The 24,122-nt window shown below is 43.4% G+C and overlaps 1 protein-coding gene across 4 annotated transcripts in view; it reads left to right on the forward strand.

The window, feature by feature from the left end:
* SLC38A11 (solute carrier family 38 member 11) overlaps positions 1-24,122 on the forward strand; it is a 51,788-nt gene that overhangs the window by 18,054 nt on the left and 9,612 nt on the right. For 3 of the 4 annotated variants that reach the window (XM_090045596.1, XM_090045595.1, XM_090045598.1), the window contains exons 8-10: positions 19,971-19,994; positions 21,214-21,284; positions 21,917-22,078. In XM_090045596.1, coding sequence (XP_089901722.1) covers positions 19,971-19,994; positions 21,214-21,284; positions 21,917-22,078 — 257 coding nt within the window. The remainder of the gene's footprint in view (positions 1-19,970; positions 19,995-21,213; positions 21,285-21,916; positions 22,079-24,122) is intronic. The other variant, XM_090045597.1, reaches the window with a different exon arrangement.

Raw genomic sequence — 24,122 nt, forward strand, 5'->3', positions numbered from 1 at the left:
AGTGGTACCACACAGAGCTATTTATCTGTCTGGTTTGATCGCTGTCTGATAATTAGGCTAACTATAGGGCATATTTTTAATGTTGGCAGAATACCTAGAATGGCAGTCTTGCTTCTGAAAACATGATAAACAAAAAACATAATAAACGAGTGTACATCATCTGTCAGTTCAGCATGGTGTGGTTTTGCTTTCTTGTTTTGCTTCACTGAAATGATATAGGAAACGGTAGTGCATGTTAAATACCAGTATGTATGTGAAAGAAAGATCTCTTAATCCCCCGTCAAAAAGGGAGCTGTATATAATGGCTACTGAAGACCTTGTTACTATGGTAACACTATCGTTTTAACAATAGTATTGCATTGTAAATCATAAGACATTGTTCTGCTTACTTTTTAATAATAAAGAATAACATTTTTTTGTAAAATAATTTCTAGGATTTTACTAATGGATTTTTTTGATACCTCCAATATTTATCAATTATTCTTTTACTATTCTTCTTTTCAGAACTGAGTCTATTAAAATTAACTGTTCTAGAATCTTCTCCTGTTATCTAATTATTTATGTTGTATATGTATATAGTACTTTTATAATGAAAATCTTTTCATTCCCAGGTAGTATTATCTCTTAATGACAAAATAAACATAATCTGTATTGCTTTATTTTCATCTAATATGTTTCACCATTTTTATTATAGCAGAAGAACCAAGTAAATAATAAATAGCTCCATCGGCTGTATAGGGACTGATTTGTCTCTCCCTTACCTTGTGTATATCCCAGAAATTGGGCCATCATTGAATTGTGTTTTAGGGGGATGTACTATCAGTGGCTGAAGCCACAGACCTGTGTTGGGTTCCTTGACTGGCTGGACTAACTGCTTTTTCATTCCCAGTTGTGACGGGGGGCCATCCCCAGGGCCAGTCACAATGTTGGCCTGCCCAGCTGTCTAGGACAGTCTGCCCTGACTTTCCTGCCACGCCTTGATGTATTAAATATACAGATGGAAAAAATACAGGAGGCTGCCCATTTAATGCCCTGATGCTAAGGGTATAATAGACAGCTCCACCCTCCCCTTTACCGTGTCCCATGCTTTGCCAGTGGCATCCAAATCCACTCTGACTCCCTTGGCCCCTTAGCTGGGTCTCACTGTGGCTTCTACTCGTGCCCCCTCACTGGGCCTTATGCCCTGTGGGCCTCAGGTGTCTGCCAATGTGCCTGGACCCCACTGTCAGTCTATGGCCCGCTCAGGCCTCAGTCAGCATACCTGGACCTCACCTGCCTTTGGGCATCTCACTAGGCTCCACTCTCATTTAGGCCTTGGGCCTCAGGCCGTTTTGGCCCTTGTGTTGTCACCCAAACCTCACTCTGTCATTGAGCCTCAGGCCCTCCTGGCCTCCATGTTGTTGCCCAAGCCTCTTTCTCTCACACTTTGGGCCCTCCTGGCCTCCAAGCCTGTTGTTGCCCAAACCTGTTGCTTTTCTTTCAGGGTGTAGTCTTTACCCTCCACAGAGTCACCCACAAGGCAGTGGGGAGTGAGGCTTTCCTGTGCCCCATACTTGCCTGTCTCTAAGGGAGCACTAGTGTGGCATTTCCTGAGGGCTGCCTCACCACAAGCAGCTCCACCACACTATCCTACCCCAGCAGGGTTTTAGTTTTAGGTCATACCCCAGGACCAATATAGGCCTACCTGCACTGGTCTTACACCTCCCTCACTGGGCTTCCAGATGTTCCTCCCAGGCTGCTCACTCTGGGGCACTGTGTTGCAGTTTCCATCTCATACTCTTCTTCTCAGCCACAGGCCCCATCTCTCTCAGCTCCCCTTGCAGAATACCTCCCATCAGGAGGCTGGGCTTCAGCCTTCTTCCTACCAGCCTGCTTTTTGGCTGACCTCCTGTCCTCTCTCAGCAGTGATGTCCCCCACATTGAAGAGAACTTCAGCCTCTTTTAAGCTGTGGCCCTGCCTCTAGGCCAGTTAAGGTACCAGTAGCTCTCCACAGCCTGCCCTGCCTCTCATGATGGGCTTCCATGTCCTTCAGCCTATCAGCTCTGCCTGCCTTGCATCGAGTAATTGAGAGTCTGAGGATCGGTCTGGCAGCAGCTGACCTCCCTAATCAGCGGGGGACCCACTATACAGCCATCAACTCCTGCTGGACCTGCCTAGTGCCCAAGAGATCTTCTGGCAGCCCTTTATTCCATCGGGCTCATCTGAGCCCCCGGCCTCAGTCACAACCAGTTTCAATCAAGTGCTTGCCTAGCCCCTCAGTAGGCCCACACTCTCTAAGCCCCTTCCTTAAGCTAGCCACACTATCCTTGGGCCCATAGCCATTTTCTCAGGGCTTGGGACTGCCCCCTCCCTGGTCCCTAGAAACCTCCTCCTCTTGACCTCCAGAATGATCCTCGGAGCAGCTGTGCTCCAGCCAGGACTTGTTCATCCTTCAGCTCCCCAGTTGCAACTGCCTGCTCTTATTCTGAGGCTGTTCCACCCTGCTCCAGTCAAGTGGCCTCCTGGCTATCATGTGACCATCTGATTGGCTCTGCGGTCATCTGCAGCTACCTCACAGCCTGCTCAGGCCCTTAAAGAGGCAAGTACCCAAAAGTGCACCGCCACGCACTCCCCCTTAAAATCCTCCCCGGGGGGGGGGGGCGGTATCTCTGCTGCTTCCCTCTATGCCTACACGTGACCCTCTATTCCCTCACCTGCACATGACCTTAAAGTGGCAAGCACCCAAAGGTATGCCACCACACCAATCTACAAGTAAATACTGAGTGCAGATGATAAGTCTGTGAAATCTAAAATGCTGAAGGACATGGTAACCAAAAATAACCCCTTCAGTTCGTTAACTATAGAGAATGCTTCCATTGATTTAACAAAGCATCTTTAACAACTACTGTGCTTTTAAAATGCTGTTTTGTACCATCCCGATTTCCACTCAAACCCAATTTGACATCAAGTACAAGTATTAAAAATATAATCTATTAAAAAGGAAAAATCTCAAATCTTTTTTTAACTTAATAAAAAACTAATATGTATGTATTCGGTTCTTAATTTTTAAGCCCCTATAATGGCTTAAATAAGCAATCCTAGTGCTACTTAGCTAGCAGAAAGTAGTACCTAATAAAGTGTAAAGGTTATGTTTAATTGCAAAGCAGTGTATTTTTTTAATGGTTACAAACTGGTGAGAGATGACCTTTCTTTACAAAGGTAAAATATAATTGCAAAACAAGATTCAAATAGATTATTTAAATCAAGATTCCATGCCTGATAATTTAAAATTATAAGTAAAATCAGTTTAAGTTAAACCACCGTTTTTGCCACGAGACTGAAAGTTTTAGGTTACTGACAGATAATTATGCGAACCTGGCAGCTGTGATCCAAATAGCTTACTAGCTATTTAATATTGTGATGGGAACCATGTACCTGAATATCTGACAGTTCTTTATAGAGTTCGTCTTTGAAACATATAAATAGGATTTTGAAACTCAGAAAAGATTGGGAGCTTCTGTACAAGTAGAATCTGGCTGAGATGAGAATCTTGAGCCTTATTTCAATATCTAACCCCAAATGGCAGTGAATACTAATAGACTTCTAAGTTTGCAACATTTAGGCTGCTGACAGACATGGAAAGAAAACCAAACAAAAACCCAGCACTATACCAGAAGAGGAAGCATGTTAGTTTGACTCGGCTCCCCAACATCTGTATAGATTGGGCACTTCACCTGATCTTTTAGGCATTTTTATCTAATAGCTGATTCAATCAGATAAAAGCACCAAAAACCCCTGCTGAAGCACCTGATCTATGCAGACATTGGGTGAGCTAGATCATACTAACGCAGTGCCTCTTCTGGACATGCGCTGCACTTGGCACAGGAGGGTGCCAAGCTGACAGTAAAGTGTTGTTTGTTGGGGGGAGGGGAGGGGTCACATCTGTAAGCAGCCTTAGAGGATGAAACCACATATATGTCCCTGAAGAATAGGCATAGCTGCTTTCACAGATGTATATTGGTCTGAGGAAATCGTCTTTCTTAGTGAGAATGGATGGTGATCATACTGTGGTGCTAGCAGTATGTCCTTACTGAAAGTTTTCATTTTTATGTAGATATGTCAGAAGTTAGTGTTGGAAAAATCAGAACGTTTCCACTTCCACAGCTACTGATGTTACAGGAAAGCCTGCAACTCAGAGATATTTATATGATTTCAGCTAAATAAACATAGGTGTTTCTTTTTTTGCCATTTTAGACACATTGTGTATTTATCTCTCTAGTCTATCGTACCTTCATTATGTTAGATTTTATTTCTATTTCTCAGTTTTCTTTTTAAAGCAGTAGTTACAGCCTGCCATCATCTCTCCTTGCCTCGTGACTTTGTAGTAAGGTTTCTCTTACTACCAGTGGGTTTGGAACCCTGATTGATTTTCTGTTCTCCCTTTGCTCTTTAAGGAGGACAGTGACGGGCTTCTCCCACTCCTTCAGGAAGGGGCGTGGGGAAGTAAGGAGGGTCTCCCTGGTATGGGGAGCTAGAAGGATCTACACTGCTCTTTCTAGACATCCTTTTAGAGTTCTAAAGAACTTGACTCGTTATCCATTTATTTTTCTGTATTATTGATGTGGTTGAAGGAAAATAAATTAAACAAAGGCTGCAAATAGATGGTGGAACAGACACTTATGGAAGAGCAAAGGCCTCATTGTTTGCACAATTTAAAGTAGGTGTCTTTAAGGTCCAGTGTGTGTGCACTAGGGTGGAGACCTAGCACCAATTTTTACTTGACGTTCTTTCATTTAAAATGCAATTCTCTTCCGTGGCCTGATCACCTTTCCAAAAAGTTCTTTTGTGTTACAGTTTGAAGTAATTTGGCCAAACTAGATATATTATGTTTATTTTAATTTCACATACTAATGATTATTATTATAAAAATAGCGAAGGCCTAGTTGTATTTTGGTAGGCTTCAGAAAGAGTTTACATTTGTGCGAGAATACTACTTGGATCCATTTTTATCCTTAGCCAAGAGAGTAAATATACATTCTCTCTTTCATCTAATTTTTCAGATTTGTTTCCACTATACATAATCTGTATATAAAGGTGGTTGCCTGAAGCATATCATATAGCTTTTTAAGAATATACACTTTATATTTCTTGGCTTTGCTAAATTTAAGAGGATTGTTTGGTAAAATACAGTTAGATGATCTTCCCTTCAGTTTAATTCCAACTACTTACGGCTGGTTACTTTTTTAACACGCTTAGGAACCACAGTGGGTTAGAGTAAACTCAAGCTATAGTGATTTTCAGCTGCATTAATATTGCATGAAGTGAATTCATAGGTTAGAATAAACTTCTGAAACTGCATTGTTAGCAAAGGGATAATAAATAATGCCATTTATAAAGTTAAACTGTTTTTCACTATACTGGTGTAGATTGTGAAAAAATAGCATGATGCCAGTGCCTGAAAAAGAAATAAATCTCCACAAAATCTTCAAGAGCGACTTCTAAAGACCACACATAAATGTAGATGTGAGAATTAGGCAGCTGATCATAGGGATGAAACTCCAAGTGTTCAAAAAAACAACATGAAAGTGGGAACTTGATGCTTTCTTCCTCCTTAATCAAATAACAAAGATAAATTTTTGCTTGTTATTAAATCCAGAACAAAGAAACTCCATATTTATAGCACCACTAAATAGTCCATTAAAAAGAGCAGGAAAACACAATTATTATCTTTAATTAGGGATGTGCCAGAACTGTAAGTGGTATTTCATTTGATGGTTTATTTTCCTTGATGGTCAGGAAGATCTCCCTTATTCAGAAGAGCCTTCAATTTTGTATTGTAACTATGTTTTTTTTTCATAATGCAAATTGAGGTTCTCTTCAGTGGCTGCAAATTGTAAATGCCTTAAACCAGAGTATAAAGATAATATTCCATATTTTGCTTCATTACATAGTTTTACCTCAGAATTGGAATTGAATTTCCACAATTATAGAGCTCTACATTTTAGAATTCAAACTTGAATTAAATCTACCATCTGTTGCTTCATTATCAGCATTACTTTGCTAATTGCCTACTCCTTAACCAGGCAGTTTTGTTCCTGTAGTTTTTTATTGCTGCTGCTTGTGGCAAAGTGGGAGTCCCTAACTAGCCACAAAGCTAACTTCCCACCTGCCTCTGGGCACGCCACCTGCTGGTCTCATCCGCCACACCTTGTTGGTAATTAAGTAAGTTGTTAATTAAGGTGGGAGGCTGCCCATTGTTGCACCCTGAAAAGGGGGGAGGGAGCTATCCACAGCTCTGTTCCACCCGTACACTGCAGCCCAAGCCTCACAGATGGCATCTCAGGCAGTTAGCTAAACTGTCACCTTCGCCCATTAGCTGTGGCCCCAACCATGGGGACCTTTGGCTTCCGTAAGCCCTGGCCCATCTCAGGCCCAGTTGGGACCCTGAGCTTCTGCACTTTTCATGGGCATCCCTCGCAGTGGGGCTCTGGCCCTTTTGACCCTGTGGTCCTGGCCCCAGCATTGACCAGTCAAGTACCTCAGCAGGGATTTCGCCTCCTGCCTACCTTTATGGATTGGGGTCCCCCATTCCCAGCTCAGGTGCTCCTGGAAGCATGCCTGGCCCTGCAGGGTCACTCCCCCAGTAGGCTGAGGCACCTCCAGAAGTTTACGTGGCCTACCCTGCTCCAGTGTTACATGGCCCACCCACAAGTAAGGGCTGGGGTTAAGGCACCCCTACCACCCACTCCCAGCAGAGTGAAGTTTTAGGTCATGCCCAGGACCAGGAGCCTCCAAACCATCCCCTACAGCTCCTTTCCTTACCTCCAGGATATTCCAGACAGCCTTGCAGCCAAGCAATGTTACTGTCTGCCTTGCCAGCAGTAAACTGCACTGTTTATATAGGTAGCCATGGATCTAAAATGACTGCCACAATTAAGCACCTGCTGGCCACTTGGCTTGGCCCTAAAAGTGGCAGGCACCTACAATACCCTGCCACGCTGCTGTTCAAGAAAGTGGGAGGCTTTTGCTGTACAAAATAACGCAGCCACCTCTTACAGAAGTGTGACTTTTGTCCTGGATCGCAAGTGCTTTTTCTATTTTGCTGAGCTCTTTTTACCTGGTACGTGTGGTAGGGTTGAGATCGGGGATACAGGAGTTTTTATTGCAACCTGTGCCCCACCTCAAAGTTCTATATAGGTTGCAACACACTATGGTACTCGTTAGGGCTGGGCAAACCTTTGGGTGCTGATTTGATTTGGAGGAGGTTAGGCCCAATTCGGTGGCTGAATCTCCAAATCTGAATCAAATTGGGAAACCTAAAAAGGTCCAAATCAATTCAAAGCTCTCTGGATCAATTTGGGAAAGATTTGAAGGGATTTAGAGATTCGGACAGTCCCCACTTGCTGCCACAGGGAGCTAGGCCCAGACTGTGCCAGTAAGCAGGAGGGGGGCAGGGACCATGGGGGAACCCCCACCAGGCCCCATCTGCTGCCTGCTCCCCCTGAGCACCCACCAACCCTGCCCACTCTCCCAGCCCCATCAATGGTTGTCCCACCCGGTCCTAGCATCCCACCACCTTTTAAAAAAAAAAAAAAAAAAGGAAAAAAAAGCCTGCACTCACCAGCTGCTGCAGTAGCCACTGGGGCTTCTGGGGGCTTGTGGCAGAGCCCCCCATGCAGTGGGGGGCAGCAGGAATTGCCCCCCCTTCATGGCAGCAACTGATGAGAGCAAGGCTTTTTTTTTTTTTTTTTTTTTAAAGAGCTGGGATGTTGGGGCCAGGCGGGGCAGCCGTTGATGGGGCTGAGATAGCGTGCAGGGGATGGGACCTGTTTGATTCAGAGATTCAGCCGATTTGACAGCAGCTAAATCTCAGAATCAGATTTGGCCAAATCAATTTGGGACAGTGATTTGAATCACTGAATCAAGTTGCTATCAGCAGAATCCGAATCCTAGTATGCAGTATCCAGGAGTCAGAGATTATTACAACTCTGGAGAAGTTAAAGAAGTTGCAACTCTGGAACTATCTTTCAACCCTATATATTAAGATTTCACGGTAAATATTTACTTAAATCCTTTTGGGAACCACTTCTTTTCTAACACAGAAGGCAAGGTAGAGCTACACCTTTTAGAGTAACTAAATCAGAAATGCCTAAGCTTTTGTGAACCCAATCTCACTTTATCCAACGCAACACCTGATGAATTGAACCTAAGACCATAAATGCTTATGTATCTCTGATTTAGTCTGTAACAGGCATTACCAGCCTACAGCATGTAGCAAGTAGCAAGGGCAGCCTCTATATATGACAAGATCAGGAAGGGGGTAGGACAGAAAGCAGAAAAGAGGGCAGCAGATGGGGAAGGAAGCAGAAAGCAGAGCAGCAGATTGGACACAAGACAATTGGAGTACCATATGAGGAGTGTGCAGAGTTAACTTGTAGTATTCCTCCCAAAAACGTTATTCCCCCCACTGGTCTATAAGATGCATTTCTACTGTTCCTTCTGCCTAACTACAAACTAACACAGCTGACTACCTCTCACTGCTTTTTAAAACTCCAGTTCATGACTAGACTGCACAGTGTATCTCATGAGAGATGGAATATGAAGATGATTCTTATAAAAATAGGAAAAGAACTTGTTTAATTCCAGAGTTGTGTGCCTTCCCTCTATTTCTAATTTAACGATTAGGAAAACATGTTTGGTACAATAAGGGATATAGTATTTGTATGTTATGATGCTCTGTATTGGCATACAGTTGCAATGAGGTAATGTGGTGTGAAGTCTGATTGGTAACTCAAAGAATGTGTGGTGGGACTGGGAACCACCTTCTGTGCCCAGCTAATCCAGTCTAAGGATTTTACTTTTCTGGTGCTATTTCCAAGTAGTACTCTCCTCTCTATGGAGTCATGCACCTAGAAAACAACATTGTTTCAGTTGGATTGATGAGTGTGATAAGTTGCCGAAGCAGAAGCCACTATTTACAGTATGCACACCACTCATGAGTGTCTTTTTATCTTTAACAAACTGCCCTGTTTACTGTCTTTTCATAATATACATGACGTCCAAAGTCCTGACATACCTACTATTATTTATAATTTAGCTATAAAACTATTTAATCTGACACATTTTGTCATAATTGTCAGTTTGATAATGAAATGAAGTGTGTCAAAGTGGAGCATTGTAGGGCCATTTTCATATCAGCCTGTGTTTTACTTTTAATATTTTAGCAGCATTAAAAGCATTTTTTTCTGGTTGTGTTTTTAAATAGTCAGTACATTCATACATTATAATGCAGTTAGAACTATACTTAATGGAAAAGGTTCAGTGTCTTAACTCTTGGTTAGAAAGACTTCCCTTTTTTCCGTTAGATCAGTGCCGTCAAAGAATAACATTAAACAGTCTCTCCTTCTGTTTTGATATTATCTGACATCTAGTGGTTGTAAAACTGAATTGCTTGCACATCTTAGTTTGACATATTATTAAACTTGTTTTGTTGCAACTTTGGATTTTTGTAATAAGTTTCACATTGATAGACTGGAATTAGATACCTGGCTGTGATACCTACTGATACCTACCTACTTTCATCTTTATCGTCACATATTTCTGATTTTTTTTTTTTTTAAATCGATGGCACTAAACTAGATAAGATTCAATGAAGACAAATGTAACGACCTGCACTTGCGGTGGAATAATTGTATGCACAAATACAGGCTGGGGAATGACTGGTCAGACTACAGTACAACAGAGAAGGACCTGGGGATTACAGTGGACCATAAACTGAATATAAACCAACAGTATGTTCTTGTTGTGCAGAAAAAAGGCCAAAGCATATACTGGGTTATATCAGCAGGAATGTTGCATGGGAAGTGATTTTTCCACTCTCTTCAGTGCTAGTGAGGCGTCACCTGGAGTAGTGTCTGGTTTGCACTCCACACCTCAAGAAGCAAAAGAGTTCAGTGCAGAGCAGCAAAAAGTATTAGGGGCCAAGCCTGGGAGGCTGAAAGAACTAGGACTATTTAGCTGAGAGAAGAGAAGCTTGAGGGTGGATTTGATAACTGTCTTCACATACCTGAAGGGCATTTATAGAGCGGATGGAGATAGGCTTTTTATCATGACTACCAGGGACTAGGAACAACAGCCTCAAGCTTCAGTAGAAGCATAATTAATATTTTTTTAAATACATTTTTATGTTTCTACCATTCAGAATGGTGTAGATAATAAAGAAAAGAAAAAAACAAGAAAATTCTAAATTTACTTTTCTGCCCTTTAATGTCTAAATGCATACAAGATTTATACAGATATTTTTCAGTAGGTTGGCCTTAATGGTATAATTCAACTTAATTATGCTGGCTGTTTTAAATAGTTCATAATTTAACAAAGTTTATGACGCTTGTTCATCTAATGGCAATGCATGGAATATTCATGTTCTGAATAATCTTGCCCATGTGTAACTTTCAATATACTAATCCTAACTGACAATACTAATATTACAATCCTTTCCCCACCTGCCCACCCCTATTGAAAGGCAGCAGATCCAAGTAAATAAGAGCTGGAGCTTTAAGAACAACCTCAAAATATTGAAGAGAGAAAGTTTTAAAAGTTGGCAACAATTAAACTGCAAGCATTTTCACCAAAGAAGTGAGTTTGATAAATTACACATAATTGTTTATTGCACATAATTTCATTTTCAAATTCAGGGCCAAATCTTGGAACCTGTTCAAGGCCTAAGCAGAAAAGTTGCATGTAGCAATCATCTGGAGGTATATGGGAAGAGAACTGGTTAGGATCTATATGGCTGCTACTGTAGTTTCAAAATCTGCTGCTGCAAGACATCTCTTCTCCACAGAACAAGTGGCTGGGAGATGCATGGATCTCCTATTCATGGCCCTGATCCAGTGTGAAGCCAGTGTGCAGGCGTGACCTGGCATGTGACCACAGCCCCATGTGCCAGATTAGATCTTGGCCCTGTGTGCTAGTTCAGGCTTGCAACCCAACCCTAACTGTGCATGCACCAGATTGGGCCTACTACTCTGGCCTCACACATGCCAAATCAGGTTCCCTGCCCCAGTTCTGTGTATGCTACATTGGACCTGCCACATGGGCCTCAGCCTCTTTGCATGAGGAACTGGGCTTCTTGCTCAGGGCCCAGCCACATGTATTCTAGATAGGGCCCTGGCCCTGCAAGCACTGGATCAAATCTATTGTCCCAGCCCTGCACAAGCCATGTCTGGCATATAGGGCCATGTCAGCTGGCCGCAAGGCTTGACTATTTGGTAGTGAAGAAGCAGTGGATGTGTTAAATGCCACCTCTCCCCACCACCAAATTTCTGGATGTGTGGGGATCTCCACAGGCCAGATTATGTCGTTCTTGGGCAGGTCTTGTCTTCACAAGAACTCACTTCATTACACCTTACTACTGTTTCTATATTGGATAACCTTATGGATAACCTTAACTATTTTTCCAACGTGTTTTGAATCTGCCTAACCTACAGGAAATATCACTGTTTAAGCATTCAGTCTGTTTAAAAATGCAATGTACGTGCCTGTTATGCGTGTGGATCAGTCTTGTATAATTCCACTCAGCCTCAGCAAGTAGGAAGTTTTGGGGCAAACCTATTACAGTTTTCAGATGTAAGTCTTTCTCTCCTTTAAGTAATTTTCTAGCTCACATAATTACAAAAATAATCACAGTACCTCAGCCAAGTGTGAACGATAATACTCCATTTGTTCTGCCTTACTTCAGAGGAAACAGAGGAAAAGCTGCAGCAGGGCCCCTTGCTGCATCCTCTAGTATCCCAGCTCTAAAGGCAATGGGCCAAAGCCTCTTCCTTCCTCAAACCCCAGCTAGCTGAGGCCCAGCCTAAAGCAATTTTATTCTTGTGTACCAAAGATGGCAATTGCTGTTGGCTCCAACAGTCTTTACCACCTGGCTTTAGCAGCCCCTTCAGGAGGAAGGGGAAGATATCCATTAATTAACTCCTATCTTTCTGGCTGGTATGACAGCAGGGTAGAGGGTATCGCGGCTAGAGATACCTTTTAATATCTATCCCCACCTACAGTATGCCCAATAAAGCTGTGGGAGATTTTCCCAGACAGGCTGATAGCTGTAAGCGTTGTATGGGTTTAACTGCTGCTTCTGCAGAACTTCCCTTTTTTCTCCATTTCATTGCCTCCGACTCCTTGTGGTTCTCAGCTAAAAATACAGTGATGCCACCTGTCCTAAATTCTTGCAGAAGGAATGTTTGGCTAGGAAAGGAGCCAGCCTTGTCATGAAATAAGTTCAGGCCTTCTCATGAGTTTTAAAATACTCTATGATTAGCTGTATACCCAGTTGCCTACCCCCATGCATAGAAAAGCCAATCGGATCCTCAGGAAGCCAATCAGATTCTTGGCAACGTGGCATCATTCTCACTGTAATGTAGACATGGGAAAGGGTGAGAAAAGCTGCTTGCCCTTGACCTGGAAGAAGGAAGAGAGAGTCCTGCTGCAGTTTCATAGTTTCTAGGGTCGGAAGGAACCTGAGCAGATCATTGAGTCCGACCCCCTGCCATGGCAGGAAAGAGTACTGGGGTCAAACGCCCCCAGTAAGGTGTACAGCTAGTCTCCTCTTAAAGACCCCCAGGGTAGGAGACAGCACCACGTGGAAGTTGGTTCCAGATCCTAGTTGCCCTGACCTGTGAAGTAGCGCCTCCTGATATTTAGCCTAAATCTCCCCTCTGCCAGCTTGTGACCATTATTCCTGGTCACTCCTGGCAGTGCTCGGGGGAACAGGGACTCCCCCAGTGCCTGCTGGTCCCCCCTGACTAGTTTGTAACAGGCCACTAGATCCCGCCTCAGCCTTCTCTTGTGGAGGCTGAACAGGTTCAGGTCCCGTAGCCTCTCCTCATAGGGCCTGCTATGCTGCCCCGATCATGCGAGTGGCCCTCCTCTGGACCCTCTCTATGTTGTCCACATCCCTCGTGAACTGTGGCACCCAGAACTGGATGCAGTACTCCAGCTGTGGCCTGACCAGTGCCGCATAGAGGGGGAGTATTACCTCCTTGAACCTGTTTGAGATGCATCTGTGGATGCATGACAAGGTATGGTTGGCCTTCCTGACTGCATCCCCACACTGCCAGCCCATGTTCATCTTGGAGTCAATGATGACTCCAAGATCCTTTTCTGCCTCTGTACTGACAAGAAAGGAGTTCCCCAACCTGTAGGTATGGTGCCAGGTGTTCCTCCCCAGGTGCAGTACCTCGCACTTGTCAGTGTTGAATCCCATCCTATTCTCATCCGCTCACCCCTGTAACCTGTCTAGGTCTGATTGCAGCCTATTCCTCCCTTCTAGCATGCCCACATCCCCCCCACATCTTAGTGTCTTCAGCAAATTTGAACAGGGTTCTTATTACCCCCTTGTTCAAGTCACTGATGAAGATGTTGAACAATGCGGGCCCAAGGACAGAGCCCTGCAGAACCCCACTGCCCACATCCCTCCAAGTCGAAAATGACCCATCTACCACCACTCTCTGGGTGCGATCCTCCAGCCAGTTGGCAACCCAGCTGACTGTGTTGGTGTTGACACCACAGTCCCCCAGTTTCTTAATGAGAATGGGGTAAGAGACGGTGTTGAAGGCCTTCCGAAAGTCCAGAAAGACTTTGTCCGCTGCTACCCCTGCATCTAAGGATTTGGTGATCTGCTCATAGAAGGCCACCAGGTTGGTCTGACAGGACCTACCGCTAATGAACCCGTGTTGGTTGCCTTAAGCATAATCTCCCCTGCTGACCCCTCATGGATATGCGCCAGAATAATTTTCTCAAAAAGCTTACCCAGGATCGAGGTAAGACTAACTGGCCTATAGTTTCCTGGGTCTTCCTTCCTTCCCTTTTTGAAGATGGGAACCACATTCGCCCTCTTCTAGTCCTCTGGCACCACACCAGAACACCACGAGTGCTCGTACAGCCATGCCAGGGATCCCGCAGTGACCTCCACTAATTCCCTCAGCACTCTGGGGTGGAGATTGTCTGGACCAGCTGATTTAAATAATCCAGTCCCTCCAGAAGTTCCCTGACTGATCCTCACTAACCCTTGGCCTAGGTGCACCTCTCCTGTGATCTAAGGGGGGCCCAGAGTGGGAGGATGAATGTTCCGGTCCCTGCTTAGGAAAATGGAGGCAAAGTAATTGTTAAATATGTTGGCTTTGTCATCTGGTGTGACAACCAAATTTCCTAGCGTTTCCTGCAGGGGCCCCACATTACTTGGAACCTTCTTTTTGCCCCCTATGTATTTAAAAAAGGACTTCTTGTTGTCCTTGATCCGGGAAGCTAGTCCTAGTTCCATCTCTGCCTTGGCCTTCCTGACTGCCCCCCCCTGCAGTATAGTCCTCCCTGGTGATGGCCCCTCCCTTCCATTGGGTGTACACCTCCTTTTTTTGCTAGGAGACATTCCCGGATGCTTTTGGTGAGCCATGGGGGCTTATGTGCCCTCCTGCTCTCTTTGATCCACATTGGGATTACCTCCCTTTGGGCTTGGAGGATCATCTCCTTAAGGAATGACCACTCTCCTTGGACACCTGGCTCCCCTCCACTCCGGGACCTCAGTGCTTCCCTGACTATTCTTAGCACACTGAAGTCCGCCCTCCTGAAATCTAGGGCTGCTGCCTTGCTGTAGGCCTTTGCCACCTTGTGCTGGATGGCAAATTTCAGCAGGCGATGATCACTGTCACCCAGGTGGTTGAGCACCTGCAGCCCCCTCACCAGGTTGTCACCCATGGCCAGCACCAGGTCCAACAAGGTGTCTCCCCTGGTGGCCTGTGCACCTCTTGGGTTAGATGGAGGTCCTGCATTCTGGCTAGGAACTTATGTGAGCGGTCAGACCTGGCTGACTGCTCTTCCCAGCAGATGTCTGGAAAGTTCAGGTCCCCTATGGCGACCACATCCTTTGATTTCACTACCTCCATGAGCTGACTTAAGAATTCCTGGTCTAGCTCTTCCCCTTGGTTGGGAGGTCTGTTGTAGACCCCCCACCATTCAGTCTCTTTCCCCTCGACTGCCTTGTATACTAACCCAAAGCACTTCAGAGTGCCCCTCCTCTGATTCTTTGCTAATTGACAAGGATGGGTATTCCTCCTTAATGTAGAGTGCCACGCCCCCACCTTTCCTTCCTATCCTGTCCCTCCTGTACAGCCTATAGCCCTTGAAATTCATCGCCCAGTCATTCATTGGGTCCCACCACATTTCAGTGATTCCCCACTATATCCGGGTTGGTGTCAGCTAGCAGGAGGGTAAGTTCCTCCTGCTTGTTTCCCATACTACGAGCATTTGTGTAGAGGCATTTGAGCATTTGTATAGAGGCATTTCCCACAAGACTAGAAGGGATCTCTGCCAGAGTTGCCCCTCAAACTTGGGTTAGGGAGATGAAGACACTCAGGAGGGGCAGAAGTGAGGCTTCAGAAAGATATGGTGGGTTTGGAAGCTTGGTGTGGTTGGGAGTTTGGGGAACAGAATTGATGGATGGCTTGGGGGTTGGAAGAAGGGCAGTAGGCTGGGAAATTTCATAGACATTAGGACTGGAAGGGACCTTGGAAGATCGAGTCCAGCCTGCTGCCCCAGGGGCAGGAAGTCAGCTGGGGTCATAGGATCCCAGCAAGAAAAACATCCAGGTTTCTTGTGGAGGCATTCAAAGTAGGTGCTTGAACCACCTCCAGCGGCAGGCTATTTTAGACCTTGGGGGCTCAGACAATAAAGAAGTTTTTCCTTATGTCCAGCCTGAAATAGTATTGCGGAAGTTTATAACAGTTCAGCCTTGTCATCCCTTGGGGCACTCTGGTGAACAAACATTCCCCCGGATCCTGGTGAAACACCCCTTATAAACTTACAGGTGGCCATCAGGTCACCCTTGAACCTGCACTTTTCTAGGCTGAAGAGTCCCATAGCTCAGCCTCTCGTCATAAGGTCTGTTTTCTTGACCTCTGATCATGTACGTGGCTCTTCTCTGAACGCTTTTAAGCTTCTCCACATCCTTTTTGAATTATGGAGCCCAAAACTGGATGCGGCCTCACCAAGTCCAAGTACAATGGGAGAATGACGTCTCAGGATTTGGTTGAGAAACATCTATGGACGCAAGCCAGGGTTTTGCTCGCTTTACTAGCAGCAGCGTCACATTGAAGGCTCATGTTCATCTTGTGGTTAGTAATGACCCCCAAGTACCTCTCATCCATAGTGCTAGTCAGTGTAGCACTGCTGAGCCTATAAACATGTTGCAGGTTTTTGTCTCCCAAGGTGGTGGACCTTGCATTTTTCGGTGTTAAACACCATTGGGTTCTCATCCGCCCATTTCCTGAGCCTGTCATGGTCAGCCTGGATTACCCCCCTGTCCTCGGGTGTGGACGCTTTACCCCAAAGTTTGGTATCATCGGCAAACTTGGCCAGTCTGCTTCTGACTCCAATGTCCACATCATTGATGAAGAGTTTGAACAACATAGGTCCAAGGACAGAGCCTTGGGGGATCCCACTGGTCACAGGGCACCATGACGATTGACTTCCATCAACCAGCACCTTCTGGGTCCAACCACAGACCCGATTTCTGAGCCAGTGGATCATGGTGGACCTGAGGCCACAGTTGGCCAGTTTTGCCAAGAGGTGATCGTGGGATACCAGATTGAAGGCTTTTTTAAAGCCAAGATATTATGACATCAATCTCTTCCCCCTTGTCCATGTGATAGGTCACCTGGTCGTAAAAGGAAATGAGGTTGGACAAGCACGACCTACCTGCAACAAACCCATGCTGGCTATCCCTCAGGGTGTTGCCGTCAGCTAGTCCATTAAGAATGGCCTCTTTATTCTTTTCTAAGAGCTTCCCCGGGATAGAAGTCAGGTTGATGGGCCTGTAGTTTGCCAGATCCACTTCCTTCTCTTTCTTGAAGATAGGCACCACATTGGCCTTCTTCCAATCATCGGGCACTTCACCAGAGCGCCAGGATCTCTCAAAAATCCGTGCCAGGGGCTGAGCAATGATGCAGGTCAGCTCCTTGAGTACTCTGGGGTGTAAATTGTCAGGACCGGCTGACTTGAAGGCGTCCAGCCTCTCAAGGTCACTGACTTCACAAGGTCAGTACTGATGGAGGGCAAGGATCCCCGTCCCGTAATGGGCAGGGGCATCCTGTGGGACTTGTGAAAGACTGATGCAAAGTACCCATTTAGTAAGTTGGTTTTTTCCTGGGCGTTGGTCATCAGTTCACCCATGTGGTTTAGCAGAGATTCAATGTTGCCCTTGCTTTTCCTCTGGTTCCCCACATATCTAAGAAAGGACTTTTTATTGTCCTTGATACTTGTAGCTGGTTGGAGTTCCATCACAGCCTTGGCTTTCCTGGATCGCTCCCTGCAGGCCTGGACCAATGCAGTATATTCCTCCTTGGAGGTGGATCCCATCCTCCATCCTTTGTAGGTCGGTCTTTTTAGATGCAGGGGGTCCACATCTAAGAAGACTGGTAGAATTAATGTTGAAGCAGAATAAATGTGGTAATTTGGGGTGGACATAGTTGTAGCAGGGGTGAACAGATATGTTGGGTACGAGTTCCTGCAGTACTAGTGAGCTAAAATCACCTTTCTCAGTATACAGGGGTGTAGGTTGTAGCCATGTTGGTCTAAGGACATAGGCAGATAAGGTTCTTTGGGTGAATCTGATATCCTTTATTAGACCAACTTAAATGGTTGGGGGGAAAAAAATTAAGCAAGCTTTCAGGTTTAAAAACCCTTTGTCAGGCTGAGTTTCAGCAGTTGGTGTGTGCTCTTCCTGGATGGAATGAAAATTAAAGAAGCGAGAGGCTGGGCTGGTCTGCATACAAGACAGGTAGTCAGTGAAGATGTAGATTGAGGTGTCAATGGGTGAGAAACAGGCTGGGTGTGTGGTGGGGGCGGTAAGGGAAAGAAGGGGAATGAATACCTGGGGAGTTGGATGTCATGCAGGTTATAATGTGTCATAAATCTAATGAATATATTTAGTCCATGGTTTTTAGTATCCAGGAGGTTGATGAAATGGAGTTCATAGGCTCGTCTCTGGGAAGTGTTGTGTAAGTTTCCTTTGAGGATTAGAACTGAGAGATTGGAGAGAGAGTGGTTTTCTTGTGAGAAATGTGGTCCCATAGGTAATTGGGTATTCTTGTCTTTGATAGATTCCTGGTGTGCACTCATTCTGGTGCGCAGTTGTTGTTTGGTCTCTCCTGTGTAGTTTCCATCAGGGAATTTGGTACATTGGATAAGATGTATTACATTTCTGGAAGTGCAGTTCTAAGATCTAGAAATGCTGATGGCTCTGTTGTGGGGTGTAGCAAGTGTGGGGGTGATGGAAATGTGTTGACAGGTTTTGCATTTCTTGTCATGGCATGGTCTGGATCCATTTAGTGTGCTTTGGGTCATAGGAAGTTTGCTTCTGGTGATGAGGTTAGCAAGGTTCAGTGCTTGTTTGAAGGCTAGGATGAGTGGCTCTGGGGTGGGCAAAATGTGGCCCACCAAGCCATTCTATCCAGGCCACGGGATCCCTAAAAAATGTAGAAAATTAATATTTATTTGCCCCTGGCTGCCTGTCATGTGGCCCTTGTTGGCTTGCCAAAACTCAGTAAGCGGCCTTCTGCCCAAAATAATTGCCTGCCCCTGCTCTGGGAAGATCTTTTTATAAATAGGGTCTCTTTCTAGTATGGGTTGCAATTGTTTGAGGATATTCTGTATGGGTGCAAGGGAGAGATGATCTGTCATAACCAGCGCTGTGTGATTCGTGGGGGATTTTCTTCTGTACTACAGCAGTTCTTCATGTGGTATTGGTAGCTCTTTCAAACATGCATTCTGTCTCTCTAGAGGAGTGTCCTTGTTGGGCAAAAGCCATCCTAGGTGTTCTCCTCAGTGCAAATTCAGTGGTATCTGAGGGCTTGGCTGTATAGCACAGCTTTTTTGGTGTGTTTAGAATGATTGCTGGTTCTGTGCAGATATCTATGTGGGTCTGTGGGTTTCTTTTTTATAATGTGGTCTGGATACTGATCATCGTGTCCAAAAATATGTTGGAATTTTTTTCCCCCCAACTACTTAAGTTGGTCTAATAAAAGATATCAGATTCACCCAAAGAACCTTGTCTGCCTTCCTCAGTATATTAATTTTCGCTTTCTCACACACCATGAAAATGTGAATGGGGAATTTAAAGGACAGCCCTTACATACCATAACACTTCTTTAGAAAGAAAAAGGGAAAGAGAAAAAAATCATGCTTTGGAGGCGAGTTTATTGATTTTTCTTGTTGTTTTGATTGTTTGTTTTTTGAGCCCTCACATGATTTTGAGTTTGATAATACTGGAAACAGTACGAAAGATGAAAAATATGTTATACATCCAGTCCATGTACTGTATCTTAGCCTGAGCCTATGTTAACTTGGGTAGGGACTGAATTATGACAGCAGTTAAGCATGTCTTTACCTTAAGTATATACTCAAATTCTACTTACAAGTTAAGAATGAGATGAAGAATAGCTTTTCTGAATCAAACCTAAATATGCTGCCTTGAAAAAGCCATATTTCTAAGATGGAAAGTAAGAATTTACTATTTGATAGTCCTTTAAAAGCAAAGCAGTGTAATCATAGAATAACCTCAGTAGTGTTTTGTGTAACTGGAATAATCAAGTTGTTAAAATCCCTCTTCTGGAAGGCACTCCAGATCTAAAGAATGGGGAAAATAAATATTGCGGGGGGGGGAAAGAACTGACTTGAAAGAATTTAAAATTTTGGTAACAATAAAGTCTTAAACTAAGATAGGAGGACTGTGAAAACAGATTAGTCATCAACAAAAAGGAAGAAAGAAGGTGTTATTCTCTTGGCAGAGGTGGTCTAATAATTCTCATGCTGTGTTACATTATAGTAAGAGTACAGCAGCAGGTGGCAGCAGCTTCCTCAAAATGTGGTGGAAACTGGAGCAAGCAACTGACTATGTGACAATGTTCTCTCCTGCTTTTTTTTTTTTTTATCTCTTCTGTAGAGCTGTTAAGGAAATGCTCAACAGGTGAGCACATTTCAATTGATACTTTTGAAGACCAATATTACAAAAACGGTATTTTCTCTCTCCCGTCACCCACCCAGATTTCCCTAGAGTGTACGTTAACATGAAGAAGACTTTCATGATTTTTTTTCAGGGTGGAATTTTGTAACTCAAACTCTGGATCTGATTTAACAAAGATTGCTGCCAGATTTCTTTTCTGTGCTCAGTCTGATCTGAGCTGCTTTCTGCAGTCCTCTTCAGAGGATGTTTCTGAATTAAAGACTGAAAGCAATTTAGGCAGTTTGGTCTCTCTGTACAAGGCAACAAGAAATTATACCCTGAAATAACTTTAAAAATACATAAATGGAAGTGGTAACTAACTGTAGATTAAAAACAGCCAGTCAGCACAAATTAATTCTGTAAAGCTATTCTTTTGGACCTTTTTTTTTTTTACATATTCCTAGGACTTGTCTATACAGAAAAATTACACTGTCCTAAGGTAGGACATTATTTAAAACATTGGTGATTCTGGAATAATTTCCCATATAAATACTCTTATTCTGCTACAAAAATTCTTCTTTTTTCTCTAATTTATATTGCTTTGGCCATAGCTTAAGTTAAATCAGAAAAAAAAAGTCTGATTCTGGAATAAAAATGTCTACAGGGGATTTGTTCCAATACATTTGACCTATACTGAGACCTATAGCACTTGAAGAACATGTGTATAATTTTACTAGTATAACTGGAAAAATGTAATGTGTGGGCATCTGAAATTATACTCATTCTGTATGCATATTACCTAATAAGGATGAAAGTTTGGGATAGGCCTAAATCCATCTTCTATCAATCTAGGGCCATTGCTGCGAACTTGTAGTACTTACTCTTTAATCTGACTGGTTAAAACTTTATTATTTACACACACACGCACCTGCACAGAGAAAGATTTTGTATAGGATGTATAGCCATTGAAATCCGTGGGATATGCTTCCAGGAGAAGTAGACTCAGAGGTTATTTGTATGAGCACCTTGGCTTTCAGTGTGCTGACAGCAGTTCCCAGATAGGTTGTTTTAATAAAGGTTTACTTGTATTTCTGGAGCTACTTTACTTAATGAAAGCAGCTGGCACATGCAAACCTGGCATGAAGAGTTCAGGGGCTCACCAGTGTCACTTTGTTCTATATCGTATTTAAAATTCCTGATCACAAGAAAGGGGACGTTCTATTAAAACAAATTTTTATTTTAGACCCCAAACAGAGAATGCTTGGGTATTTGCAAAGTCTAATGCAGTACAAGCCATTGGGGTGATGTCCTTTGGTAAGTTTGTATCTGAACATTTCTTCTCAACCTGCAGTCAATCTTGCTATGTAAAGTAGTTTTATTTTAAATATTTTGATCTAGCCAGCAAGTAGGCACCCCCTTTTATGTTTTGATATTAGTATTTATTAAGATGTTGTAGGCAAAATTAAGCTGGGTCTCATTCTCTTCCAGTAGTCGAAATGAAATCATTCCTCAAAATTTGATGTCTCCTCAAATATTCATAAACCCTACTACTGTTCTCACACCTCTCTATAAGTCCTGATTTTGCTTTGTGGTTTCCACGTTGCTTGTTACTGCACAATGTGCATGTCACAGAGAATGCCAGAGTAGGAACTGGTACTGGGGTCACAGTCTTACACTGAAGGGAGTAGCAAAAGAAAAAAACATTCACAGAATTGGACAGGTAGCTAGTATTTCAGGCTGTGTGAGCTTTGCTACTCATTACCTACTTCATGTTTATTTGTAATAATAAATTAATTTAAGTTGTGCCATACTTCCACTGCCTTGGAGTACACAATTTGCAACGTTAGCCTGATACGAATCATTATTTGTTTGGATTTTTTGTTTTGTTTTTTGTTTTTTTTAAGTAAAATGCATGTGATTGCTATTAATGGCCATGTGTGTTTCAGCATTCATTTGCCACCATAACAGCTTTTTAATATATGGCTCTTTGGAGGAACCCACTCTAAGTAACTGGTCTCGCATCACACATGTGTCTGTTTCACTTGCTGTGTCTATCAGCATGATGTTTGCTGCATGTGGATATGTGACATTTAAAGGATACACAGAAGGTAAGATGCTCAGTCCATCCATTTTAATGTTTATTTTAGTCTCTGGCATTTCCATCCTTCTTTCCAGTTTTCTGCTTTGCAAAATACACAGGAGAGGGGAGAATGCCAAGCTGATCTTTTTATTTGTACTTATGAAGGAAGAGTTGGAATTTATCCTTCACATCCAGTAATCAGAAAGCAAGCAAGTAGGAAAAGCTCATCTGAGGGCCTGTGATAGCATAAGATGATGTGGACTCAAAACTGGGGGGGGTCACTGCTGATGGAAAACCAGCACCAAGGACATGTATTAGTACCAAGCTGCTGTAACTGATTAATGCCATCCTCCCAATTGAAGAATTAGCAAAGTGTAAAAAATACCCAAAGTAAAGACCAGGGTGTTTGGGGATTTAAGAAGCAAAGTGTAAAAGACTAAGCAGTATTCACACACCCCATTGGCATCTGTTGCTAACAGTGCAATTACAATATCTAGCTTTAAATGCCCCCAGCTGAAACCGTGACCGAGGACACCAATGTTATTATCATCATCACCTACACTTCTTCGAGAATAATTACTCTCTGCTGGTGGCAAGGCTGGCTCAGCCTGGTCTGGCTTATCTTCACCTACACCAGCTAGAATGAATCTGCCATAGATACATAAACATGGTTCAAAGAAACTCATTCCCAGTAGCTCAAAGGGAGACAAGGGGACTTTAATAGAGTGGGGGAGGGAGAGAAGAGGAGCAGGAAACATTTCTTTGGCTGTGAATTGATGTAGCAATGTAAATGGGAGTGGGCTTACCACTCACAAGCATACATTTGGATGATTCTGTCCATTCCTATACCAGTATGAGCAGTTGCCATTTTAAACCCAGCTGGCAAACTTTTGAAACTGGAACTGCTTTAACAGAGCTAACTGCTAACTCTTAGTTCTGAGCATGAGCCACTTCTAGCCCAGCCTGCTCCAGTGCCACAGTCCCTACTTCCCACTGTAGTGCTCCTGATCCCACACAGGTAAAGCTCCACACCATCAGAATTCTGCCAAAACACTGCTGAAATTCCCTGGCTTTGATCCAAATCAGCTGGCTGTATGGGCCAGATCTGCCCCCTGTGTAAACCTACTTTATTACATTTTGTATCCAAGAGAACAATTTATTCTAGCCACTGATTATATCCTGATTTTTATCTGGACTGACTGAGAGCGGAATGCCTGTGACAGATTTTCCTGCTCTTGAAAGGTCTATGTCATGTGCCCTTTTGTGTTTATACTATAAAGCAATTTCCTCTAACCTCTGGCTTTTCCACCAAGTCACTCAGTCCCTGGCTTTTCCAGAACAAATCTGGTAGTTTTGTAGGTGCAGACCATCCATAGCACAATAGCATTAAGAGAGAAGATATCTGTTTACCTATCTTCTTCTGATCTTAAGATTTACTTGCATTTCTCAGCTATAATCTATGTTCATCTTTCCTCAGGTCATTTGTTATAACAATTAGGTAGGATGGTGTTTCAAATTGTCTAGCAATAGTATGGTAGTTAGATATAAAAAAACTGGATTATTAACTGGAGTGTATTTACAGAGGTCAATATATATTTGAAGTCCTCTAATATAGTTTTTGCAGCTGTGATTAGATCCTGTAATGTGATATGCAGGAAATGCAAGTCTCCAGATGCACCCATCTAGTCTTCCTTATGTAATTGTTCTTGTCCTATGAATAACATTTCTAAAGGAAATCTGTTTGTTTTATCTAGAATTGTTTTCTTTCTAAAACTGTGAGATACAGATTTTAAACAAACACTAGTTGCCTTAAAATTTCAATTAAAAAAGAGAGCTGCAAAATGTAGGGATGGCAACATAGTAAGCCATATGATTTTTTTAAAAAGATGAATACCAACCTGGAAATTATCTTGATTTCAAGTAATAATAGAGAAAGCTGCTACTCATAGGAGATAGTGATAGTGACAGTTCATTCTGAATGTAATTTGTGACTGTATAATTATCTCTTCCTGATCTGTGCCTCACAAAGTGGGTCAGGAAATCTCAAGTGCTTGCACAATGCTGTTACAGTG

The sequence above is a fragment of the Crocodylus siamensis genome, chromosome 4 (assembly GCF_052110815.1).
Source record: "Crocodylus siamensis isolate JL-2025a chromosome 4, ASM5211081v1, whole genome shotgun sequence".
NCBI classification, from domain to species: Eukaryota; Metazoa; Chordata; order Crocodylia; family Crocodylidae; genus Crocodylus; species Crocodylus siamensis.